The sequence below is a fragment of the Cynocephalus volans genome, chromosome 8, assembly GCF_027409185.1.
Source record: "Cynocephalus volans isolate mCynVol1 chromosome 8, mCynVol1.pri, whole genome shotgun sequence".
Classification (NCBI taxonomy): domain Eukaryota; kingdom Metazoa; phylum Chordata; class Mammalia; order Dermoptera; family Cynocephalidae; genus Cynocephalus; species Cynocephalus volans.
Window position 1 is genome coordinate 30,164,926 of NC_084467.1, and position 26,455 is coordinate 30,191,380.

General features: G+C 41.1%; 1 protein-coding gene across 2 annotated transcripts; it reads right to left on the reverse strand.

Moving 5' to 3' along the window:
- Nucleotides 1-555: 555 nt before the first annotated feature.
- On the reverse strand, nt 556-25,439 carry GNL2 (G protein nucleolar 2). 2 transcript variants are annotated; one of them, XM_063104704.1, is made up of 16 exons: nt 25,271-25,439; nt 23,511-23,595; nt 22,434-22,528; nt 20,766-20,905; nt 17,902-18,086; nt 14,934-15,000; nt 13,654-13,812; nt 12,992-13,105; nt 9,198-9,326; nt 7,967-8,071; nt 7,038-7,196; nt 6,718-6,831; nt 2,805-3,253; nt 2,374-2,456; nt 1,731-1,816; nt 556-1,071 (listed from the first exon to the last, which is right to left on the reverse strand). In XM_063104704.1, the coding sequence occupies exons 1-16, from the start codon at nt 25,332-25,334 to the stop codon at nt 919-921; spliced, it is 2,187 nt and encodes a 728-aa protein (XP_062960774.1). In that variant the 5' UTR covers nt 25,335-25,439; the 3' UTR covers nt 556-918. The 2 variants fall into 2 exon arrangements, with proteins under 2 accessions (XP_062960774.1, XP_062960775.1); XM_063104705.1 differs by lacking the exon at nt 12,992-13,105.
- Between the last annotated feature and the right edge of the window lie 1,016 nt (nt 25,440-26,455).

Below are 26,455 nucleotides of genomic sequence, written 5' to 3' on the forward strand. Positions count from 1 at the left end.
GTAGACCCCAAAGATTGAATTAGTGACATAAATCTTTAAGAACAGATCAGGATGGGCTAGGGAGGCAAGCTGGGTGCCTTCCATCATTCAAGTAACATAACCTAAGAAGTTACTAAAATCTTCACTTGGCTAGAAGGCCTCAAGTGTTCAGGATTCCCCTGAAGACGTGGGAGAAGGCATTCATTCCTTAGCAGAGCTTTGATCTGACATCTGTTCTGGTTAAGACTTCAAGGTTCACTGGAAGAACTGTAGTCCCACAAGAACTGTATTCCACTGAGTTGACCATGCCTCATACACTCAAATCTCAAATTTGAAGATACAGCTTTTACCCTTATCCAGTATCCTGAGGAATAAAATCCCACTAAAATGACCTGCCTGTGCTGTCATTTTCATGGGAAAGAATTATGTTCATTGAGATCTGCTAGTTCCATGACTCCTCAACAGTAAAGCACATGTCCTAAATGGGTCCACTTAACAGACTCTGAGGGACAGAAGTTGCTGTAGCTTTTTGCTCCTACTTTGAAGCCTAGGACATATACACAACCATCCTTGAAATTTTCTTTTTACAATTTTATATGCTGCTGTTCTAAATTGCTAATTACCAGTACAAAAGGAATACCACACTTTCCATTTTGTATACCACATCCCCCTACTTCTGTGAGACATTTACATGACAGGGTTACACTCTGGAGGAACGAGAGGACTACTTCAAGCATCTGAAGTGCCAATGGACTTGATCACTGAAATCTTTAGGGGTGAGGGTCTTTATTTTCACTAGTACTGGTGAATGGCTTCAACTGTCAAACCTCAGACAAATGCATTATGGCCTTAGAGATGCCAACTGGACATGAAGAAAATGAACACAATTTTTAACAGAGTACATATCTTTGTATAATTTCATAAACAACTTTTCAAATGTTACTGCTTATATTTGAGTTTTTTGTGTTTGTGTTTCTGTCCCTCTGAGTCATTGGTCTTCTTTTTGTTCCTGTTCCTGTTTTTCACATTGTGTGTTTCATAGTAGCGAACACCAACTTTTTTGGATTGCTGCTGCCGTGCTGCTCGCCTCCGCTGTAAAAAAATGGCAAAAGGACAAAAAAACATCAAACACTGAAAGCCATAAAACAGGAGCCTCTGTTTCTCATCTCTGTGCTCCACCCACAGCCACTGGAAGCAATGCTAATGAGGGAGGGTTCACCTCACAGACCTAAGTTTCCTCTTCCATTGTGACTTGTGAGTTACAAATTCTTGTTTGGTCCAAACCTCATCCAGTGCTTGAATCCTTTCTGCAGCATTCCTGATAAGTGGTCTCCCTGAGCAAATCTGAAGCCTTCTGATAACAAACCATTCCCCTCCCCAGAGGGCTGGCTCCCACTCTGAACAGCTCAGTTACAAAGCCATACTGCACAGAGGTCAGCAACCTATCTGCCCAACAGGTCTCCTCATGTCATTTCCCTGGGACCACGCAAACCAAACTGATTCTTCTAGAGGACAGTCCACGGGTTTGAAGACAGTAACCAGGAACTCCTAAACATAGGACACAGACTCAAAGGACCTTCATCCAGTGGGCCACCTCTTGATCCTAATTAGCTGACCTCAATGAGGTCACTGAGGAATGGTGTTCCTAGGATTCAGTTCTAAACCATTTGTTTCAGAAAGAGTGGGTCCAGAGAGCTGGATTTCCCTCTACCCTCTATACCTGTGCCATACTTAAGAACCAAAACACTTACCTCCTTAGATGTAAGCATCCTGGGAGTTTTATTCAAATGTTCCTCGTCCCTCTGTGCCTTCCGCTTCCTTCCCTTTTTGGTAGGTGCTGGATACAAGCAATACACAAACACAAACACACACAAAACAGGAGTTTTCAAAATTTGTCTGTGAACCCTATGGTGGGAACGAGAGTGATGTGTCAGGAGCAGGAGGAAGAAGGCCAGTGTGGATGGAGCAGGTGAGCAAAGGGGAGAGAAAAGCAGGCCAAGGCAGAGAGGGCACCAAGTCAGGCGCCCTCATGTAACACCCTCAATAGGGAGGCTGTTAGTTAATTGTAGTAAAGAATAAACGTGGGAAACGCACGGCACCACCCCTCCAAACCACCACAATTTGTGTATGGATCCACCCTCAGATTCTAAGGTTAATAATGTACCCTTTTTAAGAAGTTTCCTGAACTGCCAATTTAATCCTAGAAAATGTGCAGAATGACAAGTGGATTGTCCAAATTGTATGATAAATAGTACATGGAGTCAGGGTTATCTGCCAGATATGGTAAGTATCTGTGGATGATATTACAAGAGACAACTTGGAGATTCAATTTAGGTTTCGCAGAGTTCTAAAGATGCAAATCACATCTAAATGACTTAAATACTTTATCTTCACCTGTGTCATCTAGAGCTTCTTCAGGGGGTTTTCTCTGTTCTTCAGATTTTGCAAAAACCTTTTCACTCAGCCCTTTGGATATTCTGAAACACAAAAGCAAAGTAACGAAGCTGCCCAACATTCCTTTCAGCTGCCCAAATCACATGCTGACTGGGGGACCTGCAACAACCTTCCAGATTAAAGAAAACCCACACCTATTTACATAGTTAATACCAGTGGGAGATGTCAAAATCCACCAGTTTCTGTAGCTCCCTGGGCATTTCTAAAAGATTGGACACCTAAACGTATAGTTCTGGTAGCTGAATTTTATAAAATTTACCTTTTAGAAAAAAAAAGATCACTTTTTAGAAAGTGGTAAAGCTCCAATACTCACGGTAAGTTTCTAAGAAAGGAACAAACTGCAATTTGTGAGAAGATGGAAATATTATTACCTGACTGCTGAAAACCTTTTAGCTTTGGCTTTGTTTAAAATTTTCTGGTATTTAGCAATCTTTTCATCCAGGGCTCGAAGAACTGCCTTGGTACTGTCTTCCACATGCTCTTTCTGGGACTCCTGGGAAGACTCTTCCTTGTCAGCCCCCAGTGGCTCCTGTTCCTCCTCCTCTCCAGCAGAAAAGCTCTCAAGCTCTTCTTCGATATCTGACATCTCCACAGGAACCAGGTCATCCCCAGAAAACTGGGGCACAACGTTGATTTTGCCAAAGTTCTGCCGAACCCGTGCAAGAATCTGTTGCATCTCTGAGTTAGCATCACAGTGACTGTTTTCTTTTTCTTTCTCAGGGACAGATTGTGACCCTTCATCTGCAATGTCTGTGGTTTCCTCTTCTGGGTTGCTCTGGCTTGTTTCTGCAGCAACTTCCAAAGATGAGAAGGGTGAAAGCTATTGAGGCCCAAAACAGGTGGGGGTGGGGAGGGAAAAGGAATCAGAAAATGAACACTGGATTTTTGAACTCATACCTTGCTCTCAAATGAGGCAGTCTTCTTCTCAGGACTAAAGGAAAGCAGTGAAAACACCCAAATTTGAGTCACAACATTATTATAAGCCAACATCCTTTAAACCCAGAAACTGGTATTAAAGGATCAAAGGATTATATCTGTGGTCCCAAAGTATCAGCCAACTGTAAGAGTATTTAACCCCTGAAACCAATCAATAATTTACTGGAGACAGGTAAGATCCCCAGATGATCCTTGAACACTGAAGGGAATGGGGGGCTGCTGAGATGAGCACATACGAAATGAGCACACACAACTACGTGCAGATGGCAACCAGGCCGAATCGGGAGGAGAAGGAGAACTGCACTAGCTTAGAAAGTGTCAAGTACAGAGGCACTTGAAGAGGCGTCTTAGGGCCGGCCCGTGGCTCACTTGGGAGAGCGTGGTGCTGGTAACACCAAGTCAAGGGTTAAGATCCCCTTACCAGTCATCTTTTATTAAAAAAAAAAAAAGAAAGAAAAAGAAGAGGCATGTTGAAGGAGAGTATAATGTAACGAGGGGACTTAGTGAGTGGGGAGAGTTCAGAATGAGCACTCTGGATTCGGGGACACTAAATGACTGGCCTGTTTTAGATAACAGTGCAAAGTATGTGCAAGCTGTCTGCTGGTGCGTCACACACACAATCTCATTTTATCTTTGCAACCGAGACTCACAGAACTTAAGTGATTTTCCAGAGTCAGGAATGGCCAGGCAAAGTGCTAAGTCAGGAATCTGTAAAATTCAGGACATTGCATACAAAATTTATACATACATTTGTACATTTTTCTAGGGAGGCAACCTTTAGCTTTCAGATTTTCAAGGTCTTCTGCCCTCACCAAAAAAAGTGAATCACAGAACAGGGGATACAATAGTTCTTGAGAATTACATGAACTAATTATCTAAACTTAATGACTAGAGGAAGATTGAAGATCATTCCAGCGCTTCCACAGAGGGGCACAAGAGTGCAGTGATACAGACTTCCAGAATGAGCCGGGGATCAAGCTGCTCTCTAACTCAGAACCCTCCAGTGGCTTCCCGTCCCTTGCCCATCACATTCCAGCCACAGTGACTTCAGTACTCTGGACACACCAAGCACATTCCTGCCTCCAGTGCTTTGGGTGTGCTACTCCCTCTACCTGGAATATTCTTCTCCCAATACATTCACAAGGCTCCTGCTTCATATCATTAAGGTCCCAGCTTAATGCCACTTCCTCAGAGGCCTTCCCCAACCACCCCACATACAGCAGTACTCTTCTTGTCTCCCTCAAACCCCTTACTCTGGTTTAGTTTTCCTCACAGCACACAATACTTCCGGACATTAAATATTTATCTGTTTACTGTCTCCCTGTAGTATAATAAAAATGTATATTTGGTCTTTGTCCTCAATTCCTGGCACAGAGCTCCTAAAACCCTTGGAACTTTCTGATAGGGGTGTCTTTTGTATTTCATAACGAGCCCCTTTTCACCACACTAATGTGGTGACTCTAGGTGAGGCCACTAGACAGCTTCAGGATAGAGGCTGGCCACCAGCCCCATCCCAACCTCTGGGAAAGGGAGAGGGGCTGGAAATTGAGTTCCATCACCAACAGTCACTGATTTAATCAATCATGCTTACGTAATGAAACCTCCATAAAAACCCCTCCATTGTGGGGTTTGGGGAGCTTCTGGGTTGGTGAACACATCGACGTGCTGCGCGGGTAGCTGGGAGGGAGCCCTGAGAGGCTCTGTGCCTCTTCCCCATACCTGGCCCTATGCATCTCTTCCATTTGGCTGTTCTTGAGTTTTATCCTTCATAATAAGCTGGTAACCATAACTTTCTAAATTTCTGTGAGTTGTTCTACCAAATTATAAAACTCCAGAACCCCTGAATTTGCAGACGGCCAGGCATAAGTGCAGGTAGCCTAGGAACCCCATCTGTAGCTAGCATCTGAAATGGGGGCAGTCTTGTGGGACTGAGCCCTTAACCTGTGGGGTCCGTATTAACTCCAGGAGTTAGTGCCAGTATCGAATTGAACTGCTGGACACCCAACTGGTATTGGAGAACTGCAGGTGTGGAAAAACAACACGTATGTGGTGTCAGGAAAAAAACACAAACTTCCCCACTGGAATATAAGTGTGGAAGGGCAGGGACTTGTCTGCTTGTCACTGCAGCATTTCCAGTACCCAGAAGAGCATCTGGAGATGCTCAATACATGATTGCTGAATTACTGCATCAATGAATAAATGACTTAATATACATGGAAGATGGAGAGGAACTGTTTTGTTTGGTTGTTTGGTGGTTTTGGCAGAGAGAGGGGAGAAAGCCAATTAACATCAGTTTCAGGCACGCTAACTGTGAAATGCTGCAGAAAATATTCAACTGGAAATACCTAGTTACAACTGCAACTCTGGGAATGAAGCTCAGGTCAGAGGAAACCAGAGTTGTATGGACCCAAATGATATTGGCACAGAAGCAAAACCGGATGCCACCTCTTCAAGAGACATGGCTGAGTTCTGAAAAAGTTTCCAGGAATAGGGCTGGCCCGTGGCTCACTCAGGAGAGTGTGGTGCTGATAACACTAAGGCCACGGGTTCGGATCCCATATAGGGATGGCTGGTTAGCTCACTGGGTGAGTATGGTGCTGACAACACCAAGTCGAGGGTTAAGATCCCCTCACCAGTCATCTTTTTAAAAAAAAAAAAGTTTCCAGGAATAGAAAAGCAAAGCACTAATGTTGAGCCTTGTGGTGGTCCACTGCCAGGGTAAGGGAAATGGGATGGTAGGGAAGCTTCTGGACCCAGCCAGAGGCCCCAAACCTAAGCCTTCTTTCCCTGAGTATCAAATCATACCACTCTCCTTTCCCACTGGATCATGAGCTTCTTGAGGGCAAGGGCTGTTCTTCATTTTTATATTCCCTACATTAGAACATGGTTGGTTCCAATGAATGTTTGTTAAACAAATGAATCATGGCAATGCTTCTGTTCCTCAAGCAGAAGAAAAGATAGAGGTACCCAAGGATCACTTACACTTAATTAACTACCAAGGCCCTAAAGACTGGTATTTAAGCTTGGTCTTCTATCATACTTCTACTTATTAGTCTCCAAATGTTACCGTCCAACAAGGTCAAGGTCATGGCACTAGCACTCTAGAATGAGACACTGCAGCTGAAATACTACCACAAAGGAAAAAGATGCTCCATAGGGGCTGGCCGGTTAGCTCAGTTGGTTAAAGCACAGTGTTATAACACTAAGGTCTAGGGTTCCTGTACTGGCCAGCCACCTTCCCGCATCCCCACCAAAAACAGACGCTCCATAAAGGGAGGCAATCAAAAGTTATGCCATGTTTAGGGCAGTAACCATGATTTCCAAAAGGTGGGTCCACCCTGTTCTTACCTGGGGGGCTACAGGCGGCTCTGCATTGGGCGGCTTGACAAAGAAAGGAATCCGGCCCCTCTGCCAGTCATTGAGAATCATCTTCCCTACAGTCTGCAAATCAGGCTCTCCACCCTGAAATGTCATGGAAAGACTACCAATTAAATTCAAAGAATAAAACCACCTCCCACCCCGGGGGCATTTCTGTTGTCCCAGTTGTTCATCACCACCTACTTGCTAAGTTTCACACTGCCCACACAATGCATACAAAACAAGGTCCACATCACATACACACACGCTGCTGTACGTACCAGTCTGAGTTCTCACAAACCCTGGCTCACCTTTAATAACTTCCCGGTCCGGAAAGCTAGCTTCTCAAGAAAGTCCTCAGCATTCTCCCAAGAATCAATCTTGTATGTCTTGCTGATATATTCTGGCTTTGCTCGTTCAAGTACAGCACTGATGTGATCTTCCGGAGACTTAATTTTTTCAACTTGGACCTAGATATTAATACAAAATCTCTTGCTTTACAGAACTTTATCGTGGTAGCAGAGAAGTGTTCTTTGCAACACTATTTGAAAACAGATTTTAACACCACAAGGCAAGTGGAACCTGGCAAGAGCCTGTCTCTGAGGTGACTAGATATGGGCGGCTGCAAAGAGCACCACTGAAAGCTGACCACAGCCATGGAGCCCAGAACTCAGCTTTAATCCTAGCTCACCACAAACTAACCGTGCAGCTTCTGTAAGCAGTTTAAACTTGGAATGCTTCATGTTACTCACTTGCAGAAATGGTTAAAAGCCTGCCAATCTCAGGACACAAAAAGAATAGTTTAAGAAAGGGGGAGAGGAATGCACACAGGATGTATAGCCAGAAGCCTGGTTAAGTGGAACCATTTAAAGTTTTTGGTTGCAATCAGAAACAAGTGAGGAAATGACTGGGTTCCAAAATGACTCAACCCATAAACCCACGAAGATGAATTGTCACTAAACATAAACAGGCCCTGCTTCCCTTTGGATTCTGTGTGTAAACTAAAAACTCTTTTGTGGGATGATATTGACCAGATATCCCCATGGTTCCACTAACTCCTCAAATAGGCTTAAGTGGAAAGGAGAGGCTGCTCTGTTCAGCATCATGTTCCTAAAGTTTGGTCAGACAAGTGGACCCCAAACTGCCTTCTGAATCAGTAAAAAGCAAAGGTATCCAGGGTGCCCTACAGCACACTCTCCACAAAAAGCATACAGAGAGCCTATCAGGACCAAATACTTACAACGCCTTTTAGCACAATGTCTGTCTCCGAGTCTTCAGAGGGGTAAACCACACCTGGACAGTCAATCAAGAATATCCGACGCATCAAGGTAATATACTGCCAGACCTGAAGACAGAAAAAAGCCAGAGACATCCCCAGGTCAAATACTAAGAGTTTAATTTAATGAACCCCTGATGCTCACATACAAAGTTAGAAGGGGGGGGGGGTCAAAGAAAAGCAACCTGCTGAGGAATTAAGTTTACTAACTCTCTCTAGTTGTACCATGCACAAGAGAGACATTTCCACTAAGTATAAACTATAGTTTCCATCAGCTAAGAGTCTAAAAATAACAGAGACAGGATTTCCATCTAGTATTGTGCAATAATACCCAGTGAACTTTCTCCTGAGTTTTAAAAGGACTTTTGGAAGCGTAATACTGTTTGGCCTCTTTGACTTTAAAGCAGAACCACACTGCTCCCAAACACTCTGTGTTCCAGGATATGACCCCCAACTGTCAGTATCTACCCTAAGGTTGAGTTTTCCTTCTTAACCTGGGCATCAAATATCCTTGGGTTAGTTTTGTTTATCAAATTAAAAGGTTGGAGTGTCAATTTAAAACAAGATTTATTTTTATTTTTATTTTTATTTTTTTTCCGTGACCAGCACTCAGCCAGTGAGCGCACCTGTCATCCCTATATAGGATCCGAACCCACAGCGGGAGCGTCGCCGTGCTCCCAGCGCAGCACTCTACCGAGTGCGCCACGGGCTCGGCCCTAAAACAAGATTTAAATAAGGGGCGGGCCTGTGGCTCACTTGGGAGAGTGTGGTGCTGATAACACCAAGGCCACGGGTTTGGATCCCTATATAGGGATGGCCGGTTCGCTCACTTGGGAGAGTGTGGTGCTGACAACACCAAGTCAAGGGTTAAGATCCCCTTACCGGTCATCTTTTAAATAAACAAACAAACAAACAAACAAATAAATAAATAATAAAAATAAAATAATAATAATAATAAAAAAACAGACAAATATAAGTGGCATTAATCAAATCATGCCAAAGCCACACAGTGGCAAAATATTCTCAGTCTTATCAAAGTGGGCAGAAACAACTCCAGTACATTCCAAACTATCATGTGGAGAACTAAACCTCACAATGGTGGCCTTCACTCAAGAGAAGCAGATGTCCTAAACAATCACCCTCCAAGGAAATAAAATAAAACATGCACAAGTAAGATCCCCTAAACCAGACGTACCTTGGTTTCACCTGCAATGGGGGCCACATTGCAAACTTTCTTGGAACGTAATGTGTTTATCACAGAGCTCTTGCCAACATTTGGATAGCCAATGAACCCGACACTGATCTGTTTCTTGTCAGTGTGCAACTGTTCAAAAAGAGAATACATACCACGTACATGCAGTCATGAATACACCTCTAGATAAGCAGGTTGTGTTACTTTGCTAATATAAAGAATACAGTGCAAAACTGTTGATATAACTTGATTTGAAGCCTAGGCACAAACCACCTACATAGTCTGAGTGAGCTGGATACATATACTTATTAATAAATCAGGTGAGTCATTTCCTCAGTCATCCATGTGAAATCATCCTTAAATGTTTTCAGGTTCAAAGTATGTAGGTCAAGAAACAAAAGGAGAAATAGCTTGTTACTCATCAATTTAGAACACCACCATCCACTGATAAAATGTCTTCAGGGAAAAGAACCTTAGCAGACTCAACAAGTGACAATCCCAGGACACACCCCTCCTTTTCAATGCATTTTGCATTTTCATAGACAAAAATAAACAACCAAAGGAAAAACAGCAACCTCCAAAGTTAGACCAATAGGTGAAAGTCTCAGGAGGCAGAGCTCAGCTTGTTATCAAGAAGAGGACCTATGAGTGGATGGGGACTTCAGATTAAAGATGACATATTGAACACACACACTAACCTCACTCCCTCCCCAAACTCCACTAGCAATTATTCTAACACATTTAAACCAATAGATCCAAACATATAAAACCAAAGAATGAGGTGGAGAGGACAGAATGAAAATATGTGCTGTTAACAAAATACTAGAAGCTGAAGAGTAGTATCTAACTTGGCCCACCACAAAATATAAAAGCTAAGAGACTGCAAAGACAGAAAAACTAAAAAATCCCTGGATAATAATGCCAATAAGTCACAACAAGCCCTGGGAATTGGCGGTAGATACCACTAAGGGCAGGACGGGAAGAAAGGGGACTGGCAGAAAGACAGCCACACGTTTCCACCCCCTCCCTCACTCATCATGGACAGACAACTTCTCTACCCTGACAGAAGCCCCAAAGCCTTAGGAAATAATGATTTTGTTGAACTCTTGAATGTCTGAAAATACCTTTAATTTTCAGACTTATAAGGGACTTCAGAACCTAAAAGGGATTTAGAAATAACAGCAGCTAAAGGCAAGTGTTCCCAGAGTGATTAATTGAAAGTCTAAATATTGACTAGTGAGACACCCAGCTCCCCACTCTCACTGAGTTACCAGAACCCTGGCAGCCAGGCTTATACACCTCCAGAGCAGGAGACTCAAAGACTCTGTGCTGGGGAAATTCACAAGCCCAAGAAAAAAGACTTACAGACACTGACACCTACAGAGTGTCCTAGAACAAACTACTGGGTCCCTATCCAATCACCCTACAGTGAAGTCTATCAGTCAGTTAGCCTATACAAGGCAAAAAAAAAAAAAAATTCCATCAGCTTTTTAGTGCCTCTTAAAAATGAATGGAGAGCTAAGAATAATAACCAGACATTTGAAGTGTGACTCTAGAAGACAGAAAAACAAACTTAGAGGTAAGAGAGTCTATGGAGGAAGAGAGGAAAATTTCAAAACACACTGTCATTTCACATTCTCAGAGAGACAGAGAAACAAGATGTAAATGGGGGTGGGCAAATCAGAATTAAACAAGAGCTCTCAGAAATTAAAAATTTAAAGTGACAGGCAAAATAAATTCTGTGATACAACAGCTGGATGAGCAAGTCAAGGAACCTGCCCAGAAAACAGAGCAAAATATCATATATGAGGAGTCTTCAAAAAGTTCATGGACAGATTAGTATTATCTTTTTTTTTTTTTTTTTTTTGGTGGCTGGTCAGTATGGGGATCTGAACCTGTCACCTTGAGGTTATAAGGCTGCACTCTAACTAACTGAGCAAACTGGCCAGCTCTTCGTATTATCTTTTAATTCTATTATTACATGAACTTTCTGAAGTACACCTGTATGTACTGAAATAAAGAAAAGATAAGAAACTCAAGAATTAGACCAGGGGGTAAAACCAAATTCCTAGATAATAATACAGATGATGGTAGAGGAAAAAGAAATTTCAGAGAAATAACATAAGAGAACATCAGGACAAAAGGCCCCATTGAATGTCTAGCTCACTGACCAATAAAAGACCCACCTTAAGGTACATCACCAGGAAATTTTAGAGCAGCAGCAATTTTTAATAAAAGATCACAGCCACAAAGGGTTAGGAGTCAGAATGGCCTCTAATTTCTCAACAGGAACATCAGAAGCCAGAAGCCAGTGTAGCGGTGCCTTCAACATTCTGAGGAGAACAGTGTGAGGATAGAATAAAGATATTTTCAGAGTGCAAGGCATCTCAAAAAAATGTTTCTTGTAAGCACCTCTTCTCAGGGAACTCTTGGAAAACATGTTCCATCAAAAGGAGGAAGTAAACCAGAAAAGAAGAAAAGGGATCCAATACAGGAAAAGTCATGGAAATTCTGAGGACAACGGTGAAAGGAAATCCCAGAAAGAAGATTTTGTAGCAGGCCTGGAGAGCGGCCAGTCCTGACTGGACAGGGAGTGGACTACCTGTCGTGCCTGAACGTTCTCAAAGTTCCAACTCTACCAGAGAAACTGGTGGCACGTTAGTGACAGAAACAAATAAAACAGAGCAAGTTATTAGAGAAAATAAAAGCTTCTATCAGAAAGGAATTATAATAATAGCACACTTTGTGCATTGGATGCAACTAATATTTTACACAGTTGCAATGATGTAAACACTCAACGAATATTACGTAACCCAATACTGTTGTCTAAGAATACAGGAAAAGTTGAGAGATGGAAAGTACGAAAGAACGTATGGAGAGTGGATGGCTAAAAGAAACCTAATTCTCATTTTCCATAGGAGAAAATTAATAAGTATCTAAAACAGTAGAGTGAGGGCCGGCCTGTGGCTCACTCGGGAGAGTGCGGTGCTGAGAACACCAAGGCCCCGGGTTCAGATCCCATATAGGGATGGCCGGTTCGCTCACTGGTTGAGCATGGTGCTGACAACACCAAGTCAAGGGTTAAGATCCCCTTACCGGTCATCTTTTAAAAAAAAATAAATAAAAATAAAAAATAAATAAAAAAATAAAACAGTAGAGTGAGGGGATCAGGACGAAAATAACAGAATCAAGAGCTAGTAGTTGAAGTGCTTATGGGAAGTGGGGAAGCGGGGGACAGGAGACGTGCCTTTTGTGAGAAGCCAAGTAGAATTAATCAAATACACAAGTACAAAATTATAGGTACAGAGCATGAAGCTTTCAGAACATCTGATAAGGTAACCTGGTTTCAGGGCTTCCCTGAGGAACTGACATCCAACCAGGGATACATCCGACCAGGGATCTGAAGCTTGAGTTTTGGTAGGGCCCTCCCTTTACAAGCTGAGGGGATAGAAACTGCACGAGCCCCGAGGGCAGAGAAAGCAGGTCAGGCCTTGAAAGCTCAAGGTGGGAACAGAGTGTGGGGAGGGGTCCACCCTCAAGCAGATGCTGGACCATCAGGTGCCAGGGATATGGCAGAAAGGAAAACAATATTGGTCAGAGATGGGGGCGAAAGTCTAGTGAGAAAACTTTTCAGAATCCCTTATAATCCTTAGGCTCTAGGAGATTTTACATCTCTAGAACACACACCAAGATGTGGGAGGTGAAGTTGGTAACTTTCTGATACTCTATGTCAAGGGATATTCTTACACAAACTCACAGCTACACATCTCCAGGAGAAACAGATCAGATCTCAATACCTTTCCAAACTGCCGCAGAAGCTGGATAAATGCTCCTTTGCCAAAGGGGTTAGTAAGACTTGCATGGAAAGCAAGTGTTGGATAGTCCTGGGAGAGGACAGCAACCCATCGCTTCTAAAGGGAGAGAAGAAAACATGCTGGCAAATTGTAGCTTGTTTATTTACAATACATGAAAGAATCAGAGCTTGAATTACAGGACTGTTTCAAATACACTGCTGACTAAGAAAAATGTTAGCTATAATCCTCCAAAATGTTTTTATGACAGCTCATGCTTTGTGTCTTGTCTTATAAATGTAAAACAGTATTCCAAAAATGCCTTCATTGCTACTAAATGCAATTAATGGAACCGAACATTAATTGCAGGCTGGCAGCTACAGCGGCTGTCTCCCTCAAAGAGGCGTGCAATTGTTCAACCTGTGCAGGCACTGCAGCTGCCCCATTACAAATCACTAGACAACAAAAGGTGCCTTTGCCATCATCAGTGAGGCTCATCTTAGTTTTTTTTCCAATGAGAACGCTCCAATAACTACAAACAACCTCAACACTTTAACTGATGTCTCAAATCCTAAAAACCATAAAACTGACTTATTAACACATAACTCAAAAGTCTACACAAACTGAGTGGCCTCGACAGTCTGTTTTGGATTAGTAGGTGTACTTACTGTTGCCCAGGTTGGAACAAGGTCACATTTGTTAAGTACAAAAATGAGATGTTTCCAGGGTTTTTCCTTTTTCAAGTAAGCCTCGATGTGAGGAGAACGAGTACCCATTGGATCTCTGGCATCAAGAACTTGAACTACAACATCTGATGAATCTATCACCTGCAAATTCAAAGAGGCAAAAATGGTTTGCTACTGTACAAAAGGGATGACATTAAGGAAATCTGGAAAAGATAAAATATTTAGAGACAACTTCAAAACACTCTTGTGAGGAGAATAGGCTGTAGCCAGTCTCAAAGCCCAGTGATCAGGACTGAAGTTTTTTCATCGTGTGGGTATTTGAAACTTGTCATATTTCTTTTTGTTTTGTTTTTATTTGTTTGTTCGGCAGCTGGCTGGTACAGGGATGGAACCCTGGACCTTGGTGTTACCAGTACTGTGCTCTAACCAACTGAGCCAAGCAGCCAGCCCTAAACTTGTCAAATTTCAAACATGAAAACTAGCTTAGATAAAACTCATCTTATTTCATAACTACTATGGAGTATTGAACTGAATATTTACTTCTCAGACTTCTATAAGTTCCTACTGTTATAAGTTGTGTGTATTTTACACAAAACTAAAAAATTTAGTTTGCCTTCATTGTACAAGTTTTCTACTATGTTACTGTTTAATTATGTGACTATGCTTGAAGGTCTTTCTTTCCAAGAATATTACAGTGCATGGACATAAAACTCAGCCAGTTAAAGAGCACTGGATGAGGAATCAGGATATACAAAGCCTCTTCCACTAATGAGGTGGGTGAGCTTGGTAAGGTATGAGGATACTTCAAAAAGCTTGTGGAAGAATGGAATTAAAGGGTAATATGGATCTTTCCATTACCTTTTTTGTAGTACCCTTGTATTAAATCTTTCTAAACGTGTTTTCATCTGTAAAATGAAACAGGTGGACTAAATAGCTTAAAATTTCTCATGTGCCTCTAACCATGTATGATAAATCTAAACAGGAATATCATTTTAGCCATGTAATGTAAAGAAATATTGACAGGTGATAGATGAGTGTATATAAGGTAGTTGTTACTCTTATATGAGGAATTTAAAGAACGTAGTTACCTAGAACAAGAGTAGCATGTGCAAAGCTACATCCATCCTAGTTTCTTTGTGAGGGAAAGAGGATGAAATGGGCAACAGAGTTGGTACTTTATCAATATATCAAAATCAGTTTTCTCAAATAAGATACTAGAAGGCAAAGGAACCACTCAATGAGAGAGAATTTAAAAGTCTTACCTTGTAGAGCTCACCCCATATCCTTTTGGACTGTCCCTTTTTATATATCTCTTCTTGGGCTTCATTTCTAAATAAGAAAGCACCTAAAATGAGCAACTGAAGTACTACCAAGATTAAAGGATGCTTTAGGGAAAAGTCAACATACCACAGGAATGGGTATCAAAACCAGCTGAAGATGGACTGAAAACAAACTGAATTTAAAAAGTGACTCTAGGGCCGGCCCGTGGCTCACTCGGGAGAGTGTGGTGCTGAGAACACCAAGGCCCCGGGTTCGGATCCCATATACGGATGGCCAGTTCGCTCACTGGCTGAGTGTGGTGCTGACAACACCAAGTCAAGGGTTAAGATCCCCTTACCAGTCATCTTTAAAAAAAAAAAAAAAAAAAAAAGTGACTCTACCCAAATGTCCATCAACAGATGAATGGATACACACAGTGTGGTACATACATACAACGAATATTCAGACATTAAAAGGAAGGAAATTCTAACACACGCTACAACATGCATGAACCTTGAACACATTAAGCTAAGTGAAATAAGCCAGACACAAAAGGATAAATATTGTATGATTCCACCTATATGAGGTACCTAAACTTGTCAAACTTAACAAGAGACAGAAAGTAGAATGGTGGTTACCAGGGGATGGGGGATGGGAAAATGGGGAGTTAGTGCTAAATGGGTATAGAATTTCAGTTTAGGCTGACAAAAAAGCTCTTGAGATGGATGTACAACAGTGTGAATGTACGTAATGTCACTGAATTGTATAATTAAAAATGGCTAAAAAGGTAAATTTTATTTTGTGTATATTTACCACAACAAAAAAATTAAACTAAAAGACAAAGCATGACTGTAACCAAGCAACATGTCACAGAGAATTATAAGGTGGAATTGGCAGGACCTGAACCACAATCTATACTCCATAGCTTCCATGAAAAGTAAGTGATATTTTTCTGATAAGGCTGAGAATCTGTTTCTTTACTAGACTAAAAGACATTTACCCAAGGAAAATGAAACAAAATAGTTTTGTCTTTCCTCCATTACCCATTGCACCTTTTGAGGTAGAAAAAAATTCAAGTGAGCAGAAAAATACAAAGCCAATTAGAAATTTCACATAATTCTAAGAATAAATTAAGTCACTACTTCTTTTTGCTTGGTCTCAAATGACTTGACATTATCTCCAGGAGGCCCAAAACTTAAGATGGGCTGACAACAGCAATGACGACAGCTGTAGTCAATGGGCCATGCCTCTTCACTAAGACGGAGAAACCTCCACTTCATTTAAAAGACAGCGCAGGGCCGACCCGTGGCTCACTCAGGAGAGTGCGGCGCTAGCAGCGCAGCAGCGCTCCCACCGCGGGTTCGGATCCTACATAGGGATGGCTGCTGCACTCACTGGCTGAGTGCAGTGTGGATGATACCAAGCCAAGGGTTGTGATCCCCTTACTGGTCACAAAAAAAAAAATAAAAAAATAAAAAAAATAAGAGTGCAGAGGGCTGGCCCGTGACTCACTCGGGAGAGTGCGGTGCTGATAACATCAAGGCCATGGGTTCAGATCCTATATAGGGATGGCCAGTTGGCTCAATGGCTGAGCATGGTGCTGACAACACCAAGCCAAGGGTTAAGATCCCCTTACCGGTCATCTCTTAAAAATAAATAAATAAATAAAGGACAGTGCAGGAGAATGGGAGCTCTCCAGCACTGCTCAAGGGAAGCTAGATTGATAAAAACCTTTCCAGGGGGCAATGAGGCAGCTGCCTCTCAAAAAGCGTGTGTGCGTGTGTGTGTGCGTGCGTGTGTGCGTGCGTGCGTGTGTGTGTGTGTCGTTTTCGTGACCGGCACTCAGCCAGTGAGTGCACCGGCCAGTCCCATATAGGATCCGAACCCGCGGCGGGAGCATTGCCGCGCTCCCAGCGCCGCACGCTACCGAGTGCGCCACGGGTTCGGCCCACATGCATACTCTTTAATATCATAATTTGTCCTGTAAGAATTCATCTTTGGGGAATAATTAAGGAGGAGCATGATTTAGTCACATTTATGTTTCACTCTCATGTTGTTTACCACAGGGAAAATCTATAAGCAGCATAAACATCCAACTATAGGACTGGCCACAACAAAATACTACTCTGACAATAAACTTTATATTGCTGTTGATTACGTACCTATATCAAAATATATTCTTAATAATTTATGAAAATATATTAAAATAAAAGGCAAGTTAAAATAATCTTAAGATATTACACTTATAAATAAAAAATGAGTGTAGGCTGGCCAGATAGTTCACTTGGTTACAGTGTGGTGCTGATAAGCCCAAGGTCAAGGGTTGGGATCCCTTCACCAGCCAGCTGCAAAAAGTACGATCTAGAAGGATATATATCAATGGCTGATTCTTAACCTACTTTTGGGTATAGATCCCTATGAGAATATGATGAAAGTTATGAATCCTTCCTCTCTCCTCCCCAAAACAAAACAATACAAAACAAAAATAAAAACAACAAAACCCCACCACCTTTATGCATGTTCATAGATTTTCCATATTATTGTCAGAGGGTCACAGAAACCTCAAAGGCCATCTGTGAATTCCCTAGTGGTCCAGGGGGTTAAGGAAAGCCTGATATTCACTGAAGTATTAACAATACTTAAGATAGGTAATGGGACTATGAGTTCTTATTCTCTTTTTGCTCCATTTTTCCAACTTGACTATATTTTCTAATTTGTCCATGACAGGATATGCTGCTATTATAATGAAGAAACATTTATTCTTATTTTGGGGATGAAGAGAGACTTGTGGTGATGAAGCCACCTTAAATTATTTTCAGTCTGGCCCCACTTCACCAATGTTTCAGGGACGAGGGTAACTCTCCATCTATGACTTAAATCACCGACTTTCACTAGGCAAAATAAGCTTAAAGAAAATGTTTTGTTGAAGAAGAGCAAATGATGAGAACTGCATGAACTTCAAAACTGTACCTCACACCAGTGTCTTCAGTTACCAAATCACGATCCTTGCCCTGGTCATAGCTCTCAGTGGACATTTCAGCATTTTCTATAAGAGACTGCATATCACTTGCAAATAAGTTTGGTCGCTTCCTCTGCGACTTGGGGCCAAACGTAGTTTCAAAACTTTCAGTATCAAGAATGTGCACCTTGGAGTTCTAAAGAGAAAGGAGAATTAATCACAGGTTAAACTAAGTAGAGCGCTGAGAAAAAGCAAGAAGCTGAAAACCTATAAAAAGTCTCAGAAAGGTTTTCTATTTTTATTTTTCCAAATTTCAACCCATACCAAAATCTACAAGAACATGGATGCAGTCTGGGTTCAAATCAGAAATGCTTATTTAAATAACACAAGCACACTTGTTCCCTGTTCTGAAGTTCTTAAGCTTCCTTGGAGAAATCCAAAAGTAATACAAACAATCAAAGCAAATATGAATAATTGTGTAAGACCTGCCAAAAACTCTGCTTTATTTCATTTATCATAAACTTTAGTCAAACGTAATTAAGGCTACAATGATGAAAATTAACTTATCTTTTCTGACCATTTTTTTGAGATTTCAAACAAATGCATAAAATTCGCCAAATTCACAGATTTTGTCAAGGACAATCATACTCAAATGTGTGTTTTTTTTTAAACCAACTGTAAATGCCAACTTTTTCTTGGAAGTTAATTTCTTTCATGGCTAAAAGGAATTGCTTGTTTTGTAAGACGCATTTTAGTTTCAGATAACATTTTCCCTAATTTAGGTAACGTTTTTATTAAATGCACATGGAAAGTCTTCAAATGAAAAACATCTAGCAAAAGTCCAAAATAATAGTTTAGATGTGATAAAAGAAACCTGATACTAACTAGAACTTGATGTGCCTGTAAAGGAGTTACAGGCATAGGAATTTTTGAAGCAGGATAAAAGTCAAAGTTTGAGTTAGGATCTATCACATAACAGAGTATTAACAGCCGGCAGAAAATATCCTCAAAAAAAAAAAAAAAAAAAAAATCATCCTTTTCCCCTCAAGTGCAAGTTCCTCCATAAGCATCAGCTACTAATCTCTGGATGACAGAGCAACCCCATGGTTCATGAACTTTAACAGATCACCCTTCCACCTTCTAAAGATCCTTAAGCTATTATTTTCTTAGGTTCTTTAACCCGTCTATTAGTTTAGTTTTACTTACGACCCTCCATCAGAATATCCCCAAACAAAACAATCACATTTTACATGGGAACTAGGTTCTAATGTCACTGGGGAAAATCAAGTGTGAACAAAATTATCCTTTAAAAATCTCTTAAAGTACAGTATACATGGTTTTATGTCTAGAAACCTACACGTTAATAAGTGTAATGCAGTCATATGCAGTATATAATAAAGTACACATGCTAAAACAACAAACAAAAAAACCCAAAAACAATAAAATAAAGTACATATGCAAAATAAGTTACGGTATTTTTACTGTTTTGCTACAGAAATGTAGTGATTCTAATATACATATAGCTAAATGTGCAAAAGTTAAAAGCATATCTGATTTGACTCCACTGTGCAAAACAATCTCAGAATTGGATTTTATAAGTAATAAATATCACACTGAAATAAAATAGGTAAGGTTTTTCAAGGTCAAAGCAGAAAACTCATCAATTACCCTGAGTACCCTCCTGTATCAAAATAGAAGCTGACTGCTGCAACTGCACATCCTTCATTCTACATAATAGATATTTAAACACTGAATTTTAGAAGCACCAAGCAGCTGGAATGGGTAACAAAGAAACAAATCCATAATAAAACCTCTCTTTTCTTCCCATAAACAGGATTCAATAGTTGTCTGAAAGATGGCTTTAGGGAGAACAGACAAAGAGAACAAGGGAAATGAGCAACTTGTCTGTGGTTCATGAATTACACTCATGTGTTTTCCTGAAAGAAAACAGTCATTCCACTAATAGGTGCCATTCTTTTAGTCCATCAAAAAACAAAACATAATTGACAAAACCTGAGGCAATAACCAGCTTTGGTTTTTATTTTGTTCTGCAAGTAAACACTTTTCTTTGAACTGTTTAATCCATGTGTGCATGTCAATGTTTTTCTCCCCTCCTTATACTAGAACTAAAGCTTATGTATTGGCTACATTTCTGGGAATTATTATTCAATGCAAATAAAAACGTGCAGGCAAACATTAGGCCATTTCTTTGTTCCATGTGAAACCCATTCCACTCAAGCCAGACTGAATCCTGACTGCACTTCAAACTTCAGTAATCAACACCCTTTCCTTCAGTTGAAAAGAAACTCCAAGGATCTCACAAAAGCTGGAAGTACCAAACATCAAAGTTCTCCTACCAACTCAATCCTAATTCTACATTTCCCCAAAGTTTGATGGAATTACCACCTATAACAAGTTTTCCTACCAAAATAAATAAATAATCAAAAACAATATTACTAATTAATAGCTGGTATCTAGTTAGCTCTTATTAGCTATGTGCTCACTACAGGCCAAGTGTTTTACAGACGTTTCATCTGTATCCAATCTCCCAAGGAGGTGGGTTATCTTTAAAGGGAGGGAAGTTAAAGCTTATGGAGAAACCTAACTGAGGGTGTAGGGAGGGGGTAAAGCAAAGGTTAAAATTCAGGTTTCACTCCAAAACTTGAGCTTGTGCTACTGCACCTCTCTGACAAAACATGATTTGTACTAAAGATGAGACCCCTAACAAAGGTGAAAAGAGCAGTCTCAGAAAGTTCATTGCTGCTGACTTAAAGCCACTGCTATATAAAGAAAAACAAAAGACAAACATGTTAGAGAGGGATCTGCATGGAGTTTGCCCAAGAAATTCCATCACCAGAGATGTCCTACATCTTACATGAGGCCGGATTCGATCATGGAGAAGAGACATTGGTAACTTGCTTTGCTTCATGACAACTTTGTATGAATCCTTCATAACTGTATCCATTTCTTCTTGAAATTTTTGTAATGATGACTGCTTAATCACACGTGTGTTTCCTGTTTTACAAATAAAGAATGTTGCCATTTAATAAATAACTCGGTTTTACTTCTGCATCAATCTTCCCACGGACACAGTGAAAGGCAAGATTTGAAATTACCCTCACTCACCCAAGCACCTGACATATCCATCCCTTACAGCCGTTTTCAAACTTAAAAGAGGAAAAACAAAAAACTGCCTCTCCTGCACTCATATGCTATGAACTAATCCACCAACCAGACACATGAAGGGTTTCAATAGCTTTCCAAGCCCAATTTCCTGACTGGATGAAACTGAAAAATAAACATCACTGAATGGAACTGAGATCTGACAAATGTCCTACCTCCTGCTAGATCTGGCAAAGAAATTTGGAGCCAATCGTGGCTGATCAGTTAGTATACACAAAGAATCCTGAAGCACAGAAATTCAAGAGTCATAATTACAATTTTTAGGGTTGTGAGGGTTTGAAAGGATTATTAAATTAAGCAATAAATCCATGCAAGAGAACAAAATAAAGCCCTACAACACTACCTGGAGAACACCTTGCAAGTGAGAGATCCTGAGGGAAGCGTTCTTAAACAGCATGTTGCAACACAAATGCAAAACGTCAAATCTGTGATGATAGCAGTTAATACTTATATCATACCATTTATTAGGCACTATTCTAAGCACTTTACATGTATTTACTCATCTAATTACCACAACAGTCCTGTGAGATAGATACCATTTTTATTTTCACTTTAGAGATGAGGAAATTGATGAATAGACAGACTTAATAACTTGCCAAATGGCAAAACTAAATGGCAGAACAAGAATTCAAACCCATGCAGTCTGGATCTAGAGTCACAGTATCAAGCCATCATGCTAAATGCCTCTCTACAGAGTTTTCTTTGACATTTTTCTGTGGTGCAGGTTCTTGGGGGATATCCTATCAAGAGGCAAATAATGGTGTCCGACCATGTGAAGCACCCTCACATCTACCAGTGGCAAAGGTTGAAGGTCCAGACTGAAATGAAGGGGGGCTTTCCAAAGAAAGAAGCCCTCATCCGTGTGTGACTGGAGATACCCTATTCACTCCTAGAAGGACCAACAATGAGATCCTTCAACTGCCACTCCAGTTCAAATACAACATTAAGAAAAAGTGTTTCTGAGGAACTTCAGGCTAATGCACTTATCCTGCGGGCAAAAAGCACAAAAACAGCTGCAAGGCCACCTCTCAAACAGTAATCCCTCCAGGCAACCCAGAATAAAGAGATGAGAGTTCCAAGGTCTGTGAATGCTAGTCATTAAGGATGGTCTTATCTGCTTAAGAGGATTCACTTACAATTAACAACAATGAGCTCTCTTCAAAAAGAAGTTATTTATGAAATCCACCATCACTACTTTTCTCAGCAATTTTTCCACTGCAGGCCCTTCTTATCTCTTTCTAATGTAATCCTTGACAGTTCCGCTCACCAAAAACTCCTGCCTTTTAGACATTTTTAATATTCTAGCCTTTTCCATACAGCATACATTTTGTAGAGCAAAGTAAAAGGGGACAATACTCACCAAACCATTTAATATTTGGCTCTACTCTTGCCACTGTGCCAGAAGCCACCGTTGACTGATATTGCAGGGGTTTAATCACTTTACCACGACTGTTCCTAAATTGAGGAAATAACAGATTTTGGTTGACAAAAGAAGAAAGGCAACAGCAAAGTCTGGTTTACAGAATATCCATCAAAAGGACTTTTTATTTTGGTTTTAAATGATCATGAAATACAGATTTCAGTAAACAAAAAGTGCTTCTATATTTGAAACAGATTGCCCAAAAGCCATTTAATCTCTTGCAACAGAGCACGTAATGATTTCTACTAAATGAATAACAAATAACGCTGATGTTTAAAAATCTGTTTACTGTTTGCTTTTTTTAAAAAAAAAAATCACATACTTGAGTTTTTTGGGTAATTATTTGAAGCCTGGTTTAAATGAATTTTAAGTAGAGGGTGATTTATGCTGGAACTCAAAATCCTAAAACAAGCTGCAAAGTCAGTGACTAAGGCAAATTAAGTTCATTGACGTTTGTGTTTTAGACACATCTTTTAGAACAGATGAAGAATCTAATTACTAAACAAATTAAGACCAGCTAACAAAATGCCACACTCAGCGAGTCCCTGTGGGAGAGGCTGCCTCAGCAGAACTCAGAGTTGTGATGAGTTTCCAAGTGCCACAATGTTGTGATCTAAAGTTTGGCATTGAAAAAGTTTTCTGGCAGCTTTCATCACTACAGGGTACTTCAAAAAGTTTGTGGAAAAACAGAATTAAAAGATAATATGACTCTTTTCATGAACTTTTTGAAGTACCCTCATATTTAACTCAGATTTAATGGGCCATTCATGGAAGCTGGGGCTGTGAGGAAAAAGAACTCTACTTGTTGTGGAGTATTGTGAAACAATCACTATTTCACCACCCATTTACTCATGCCCTTAACCAAAAATCAACAATTTATCATTACAACACTCATATAAAATTATATTTGAAAATATACTATTCCTATTTGGAGAAAGTGGGGGTGGACTTAATAAGCCTCAGCTATAAGTCAAGGGCATGAAGGAAAGGGAAAGAACGACAGTGCCCAGTGCTCACCTGCGTTCCTTTTGCCTATACATATTCAGGCGCCTGATTGTGGCCCGGTCCCTCATGTTTTGGCCTCCTGCTCCCTGTACTCGATCTAGGAAAGACAAAAGTAGAAAACACACTACTTGATAACTAACAAGTATTAAGTATGGCCATTGTTTAAAATGCATCCAGTAGTTCACTCAAACTAGGCAAGCTACTGCCTCACCACAAAATCTCTACTTTCTCTGTATGTTTCTTCAATAAAATTATTATTACTTGAAGCTACATGGTATGACAAAGTTGACCCAATCTTTGATCTTCAATAGGACTGTGTTTGACAATAATGGTAGCTAAATTTTTTGACCACTAATTATGGTATTGTACTATCCACATTATAGGCAACATCTCATTTAATCCATACAATAATCTTACAAAGAGAAACACATTATCCTCATGCTGCAGACTAAGAAACTGAGGCACAATGGTCAGACACCTTGCTCAAGGTCACACACCTACCAATGGTAGAGACAGAATTTGAATACAAGCATCTGATCACCATCTGTGCTCTTAACTACTAAGACATCTACCTCTGTTTCACTTTAACCAATATCTAGGGCCTACTACATGCAAAGCATGATGGAGACTATAATTTTGATACATAAGTGTTCTTAATGTGCCAGTTTTTAATGTCCAGCAAAATAGGTAGCAATTCTTGCCTTGCTTCTCAGAGAGAATGAAGGACAAATAAGCAAAGTAATACTAGCCTAGCTTCTCATTTTGGGAGCCCTTCAAATCACCCGTCTGCTCCAAAAGCGATGTAGTAGAAAACAGGCTGAAATCACAGGACTGTTGGCTGTGCTACTCACTAACTGTGACAACTATGACAAGCCACTTCCCCTATTTTGGTTCAGTCTCTTCACCTATAAAGTCATGAACTCTAAGGGATTTTTCAGGCCTAACATTCTGATATCCCAATCTACACAAACTGAATAATTTATCATCAATCCAGGGAAAGCATTCGACATGCATTAAAGTCATCCAAAACTCTAAACCATATTTAAAAACAAAGCTTGATTAACTAAATCCGAATGGGACTCTTCCAAGGCTATCTTGTTCAACCTGTAGGTGTAACCTTGCCAGAACTTATGCACATCTCCAAAAACATCTTTATTCAAATAATCATATTTATTTATCTGCAGGGTTTTCTATGCACTTTACTGGATGGGATGATTCCAAGGGAATCTACAATCCCTTTCTCATTTAAATGGTCAAAGCTAAGGTGGCAGACAAGTGTGATTGTCAGCCACCAGTCCTGTGATTTCAGCCTGTTTTCTACTACATCACTTTTGGAGCAGACAGGTTATTTGAAGGGCTCCCAAAATAAGAAGTTAGACTAGTACTACTTTGTTTACTTGTCCTTCATTCTCTCTAATGTAAATGTAAAAGGCACACTGGCTCGATCACACTACTTTTGATCTGACTTTCTCTGCATCTCACGACTGGAGATGACCCAAGGCTGCCAGAGCTCAATGTTCACTTTCTCCGACTTTAGCCCAGGCGACTACATCTTGGCCTATCAGGCATGCAAGATAAGATGTCAGTCCTCCTCAGTGCCCCCGAGTGAAGACACCATCGCCATTGTTGCTTTCTTTCTCCCTTCGATAGCCACTCCACTCGAAGTCACTCCAAGCAATGCCACCCAAGTGCCCCTCCTCCCCCTCAGCCTCCTCGGAGCCCTCCCCACGCTTCCTCCAAGTTCCACTCTCGACGAACCCCGCCGCCTGTACCCGGGTTTGTGCTGGCCTTGGAAGGGTTGATGGTGCTCCGTCCTTTGTACTTGGGCTTCACCATCTCGCCGGTGGGATGAGCACCAGAGGTATAGGTCTGGCTAACTTCACGTAAACCACCTCAGAACTCCCCAGGGCCAGCCGAGGAGACCCGAGTGAACGACGCCGAACCACGTGTGCAAGGACGACGTCACTTCCGCTCGCGCCACTACCTTCGCCCGCGCGACTTCCTGAGAGCGCGCGGCGCGCGCCGCCACACCCCTGGCTCCGCCCCCGACCGGGCCGCTTAGACACCGCCCTGCGTCGAGCCCCCGCCCGCTCCCGCCCTAGCAACCGCCAAGCTGTCCTTCCATAGCAACCGCCTAGTTACTCCGGACGCGCGGCTCAGAGCTCCTGGTTGGGTCCACTCCCTAAGGAAGAAGCCTCTTCCCAGGCCAATGGCTCAAACTTAAGTTTAATTATCTTCTGAATTTGTCCTCTAAGTCCTTCCTAAAGTGGCCGACCACACAGCCAAATATCCATCAGAACGTGTCATCCTCTTCCTTAAAACTCTAATGGCTGGGCCGGCCTGTGGCTCACTCGGGAGAGTGTGGTGTTGATAACACTAAGGCCACGGGTTCGGATCCTATATAGGGATGACCGGTTCACTCACTGGCTGAGCGTGGTGCTGACAACACCAAGTCAAGGGTTAAGATCCCCTTACCGGTCATCTTTAAAAAAAAAAAAAAAAAACTCTAATGGCTTGTCATCATTCTTAGAACGAAGGAAAAGGAGATTCACGCTGCTTGCCTTCCCCACAGAATTCTGTAATCTGGCCCCTGCCTATTTATCTGACTTCATCTGTACCTCCCTCCCTCTGCTTATTCTGACATTTACACTGGATGTTTCCACTGCCTGGAATCACTGTTTCCCTGAATCTTTCCATAGCTGGTTCCTTGTGGTCATTCAGTTCTCGACTCAAACGTCAGCTACTGGTATGGCTGCAAGAATTAGCAAATAAAAATACAGGACGTCCAGTTAAATTTGAATTTCAGATTACAAATGAATAAATTATTCATATAAGTATATCCCAAATATTGCCTGGGCCATACTTATACTAAAAAATTATTCATTGTCTACCTGAAATTCAAATTTAACTGTACATCCTGTATTTTATCTGTCAACCCTTCCTACTGGGAGAAGTCT

Bases quoted from the DNA above. Each gene is read 5' to 3' on its own strand.
- GNL2 (XM_063104704.1), bottom strand. From the start codon at position 25,334: ATGGTGAAGCCCAAGTACAAAGGACGGAGCACCATCAACCCTTCCAAG. The intron at 20,906-22,433 runs GTGAGTATTGTC...TTTGTAAAACAG, and splicing joins GCCAAATATTAAATGGTTTG to GAAACACACGTGTGATTAAG. The intron at 13,106-13,653 runs GTAAGTACACCT...CTCTCCCTTTAG, and splicing joins TTGTTCCAACCTGGGCAACA to AAGCGATGGGTTGCTGTCCT.